Source organism: Solanum tuberosum, unplaced genomic scaffold (genome assembly GCF_000226075.1).
Source record: "Solanum tuberosum cultivar DM 1-3 516 R44 unplaced genomic scaffold, SolTub_3.0 scf00120, whole genome shotgun sequence".
NCBI classification, from domain to species: Eukaryota; Viridiplantae; Streptophyta; class Magnoliopsida; order Solanales; family Solanaceae; genus Solanum; species Solanum tuberosum.
In genome coordinates this window covers 1,505,002-1,507,572 of record NW_006239047.1, presented here as the reverse complement: position 1 = coordinate 1,507,572, position 2,571 = coordinate 1,505,002, and the positions used below count along the sequence as shown (strand labels likewise).

Below are 2,571 nucleotides of genomic sequence, written 5' to 3'. Positions count from 1 at the left end.
CTTTTGTTTTTGATTGTATACAACCAAGTGTATTTGGTGTAATGATCAACAAAAATGCAGTAATACAACTTTTTATCAATGGATAAAATGGGTGATGGACCCCATAAATCACTAAACAAAGTTTGAAGTGGTGCATTACTATTTAAAGTGAGTCGTTGAAATGGCAAACGATGAGCTTTATTTGATGAGCACGAATTACAAAAATGAAACTTTTCTTTGGTGGACTTATTCCTTCCTTGTACCAGCAGTTTTTGAATTTTGAGATCCTTCACAAGGAAAAAGTGTGGAAAAAATTCGATTGAGGTCAGATTGTCAGTGCAAAACTTAGCAACAGAAATAAGGTTATTTTTTTATAGCTGGAGCACAAAGAGTGTTAGAGAGCATGAAATTGGAGTTAGAAGCCTTAATTTGAGTAAAACTAGTGTGAGCAATGGGAATAGTTTTACCGTCACCCATGGACACTTCGCCAGTGTATTCTTCAAGATTATCTGACTCGGTTGTGACATGATGAGTTTCTCCAGAGACAAGGATCCAAGGATTTGCATCTGAGTGATGATTTGACACAAAGTTGACCTTAGCTTCAAAGTGGTTGTGCGATTTTGAGCGACACACATCAGCTGTGTGACCGATCTTTTGGCAAAGTTGGCATTGTACCGCTTGCCTGGGTAGTCTCCCATTCTGTTGATTTCCAGGGACCTCCTGTTGTGGAGCTTGTGGTCTTGAAGATTGTTTTGGGAAGCGACGATTGTTTTTATGATGTTGGGGTTGGAAGTTGGTCCTTTGTGCAACTGCAGCCGTGATGATGGAGGATAACCTGTCAATATCTTGATGTTTGAGAAAGAGTTCACGATCCGTGAGTTTCTGGAAAAACTCCTCAAAGCTTAGGGCTGTGTCGCGCGCTCTTATAGCGGCAGTGATTTCATGGTACTCATGACCTAGATCACTCAAAATCTTGACTACTAGTTCATCATCAGCCACCGGAGAGCCCGCTACTTTGAGAGCATCAACAATTGATCTGATCTCCTATAGGTAAGTAGCAACTATCTTGGAGGCCTTTTTCATGTTTTGCAACTGATCTCGTAAGCTGAAGATGCGAGTGTGACTCCTATTGGCATAAGCTGTATGAAGGAGATCCCAAGCTATTTTTGACGAAGAGGCAGTAGCAACAGTGGGAGCAATGGTGGGGTCAATGGATGCCATCATTGCCTGTTGAATTAGTTGGTCTTGGCAAAACCACAACTCATATTCAGGATTGGAGATGGTACTATCAGTTTGTGTGATAGTGTTTGGCAGAGCAGATTTGGCACAGTGAGATGCCCAAGGAGCTTGTGTCCATTGAGTAGCATCACTAGTTGCGCCTTCTAGGTGGCAAAGTTGAGGTTACCTTGCAGTTTGATAGGTAATTGGGTAGCTGGATTGAACTGTACCACATGAGTGGTAGTCGGAACTGCAGCAGCACTATCACTGGTGGTAGTAGGAATAGCCATGTTTGGACGGAAATAGAGGAATTTTTTTTTTGGATCGGACTCGTGAGAGTTTTAGAGGGGCTCTAATACCATAAAGAGATTGAGAATCAAAGCAAACTTGAATGAATCTTATTCAAATGTAACATCAACTTAAATACAGGTAAGATGTAACTAACTTGACTAATTCTAAGGAACTGTTCTAACAATTTAATATGTAACTAAGTTGACTAAAACTAAGGAACTACTTTAACAACTTAATCTAAATCTACTCTAACAACTTGATAAGAATTAATAACAAACTAACAAACTAGTGAGTATGTCAGCAGCTATGGCCATCTTCCCAACTTTGGCTACATTCCCTTTCTAATGACCACTTTCCCCACACTTGTAACAGCCACCTCCTCCTCCACCACCGCCACCTCCACCACACTTTCCACCACTGCCGCTATATGTACCATCACCTCCATACCACAATACTGCCATACCGCCTGCCACTGCCGTAACCATCTTCATCACCACCATATCTCCCCCCTCCACATCTATATCAACCACCACCACCATAATTATAACCTCCACCACCTCCACCATCAAGGGATCCTTCTTTTAAAGGAGCACCATCTGGGCCGGTATCATTGACCGCCTTAGTGCAACAAGCATTCCCAGGTTCCACATCAAACTCAGCAGCTTTACCATCAACTAAGCTACGAAAACCACCGGATCTTATAGCATATTGATAAATAAAAATATCATCACCATCATCATTAGGGGTAATAAAACGTAAACCCTTTTTGGTCACTGAACAACTTCACCGTTCCCTTGCTTCGATTCCCTTGATTACACATATACTCCAAGGAGAAAAATACAATGATTATACCTTGTATGCTAAAGGCAAGAGATAAAGAGGTTCAAACAAATCATTTGGTTGAGCACAAGATGTCTTTTTTTTAGAAAAAGGGTTCGAAAGTGGTATTGTCTTATAATTTATGTGTTGGTGTTGTACATAACAAAAATAGGAAAAAATGGGATTAATGTTCCTACACTCTGATTCAAGTAAAAAGACTTGGTCCTACTTTTTTTTTTTTTAGATATTAAATTAAAGAACAAT

General features: G+C 40.3%; 1 protein-coding gene across 1 annotated transcript; it reads right to left on the bottom strand.

The window, feature by feature from the left end:
* Positions 1–342: 342 nt before the first annotated feature.
* On the bottom strand, positions 343–1,487 carry LOC107061192 (uncharacterized). The gene is made up of 2 exons (XM_015310028.1): positions 1,385–1,487; positions 343–989 (listed from the first exon to the last, which is right to left on the bottom strand). The coding sequence occupies exons 1-2, from the start codon at positions 1,485–1,487 to the stop codon at positions 343–345; spliced, it is 750 nt and encodes a 249-aa protein (XP_015165514.1).
* Positions 1,488–2,571: the final 1,084 nt, after the last annotated feature.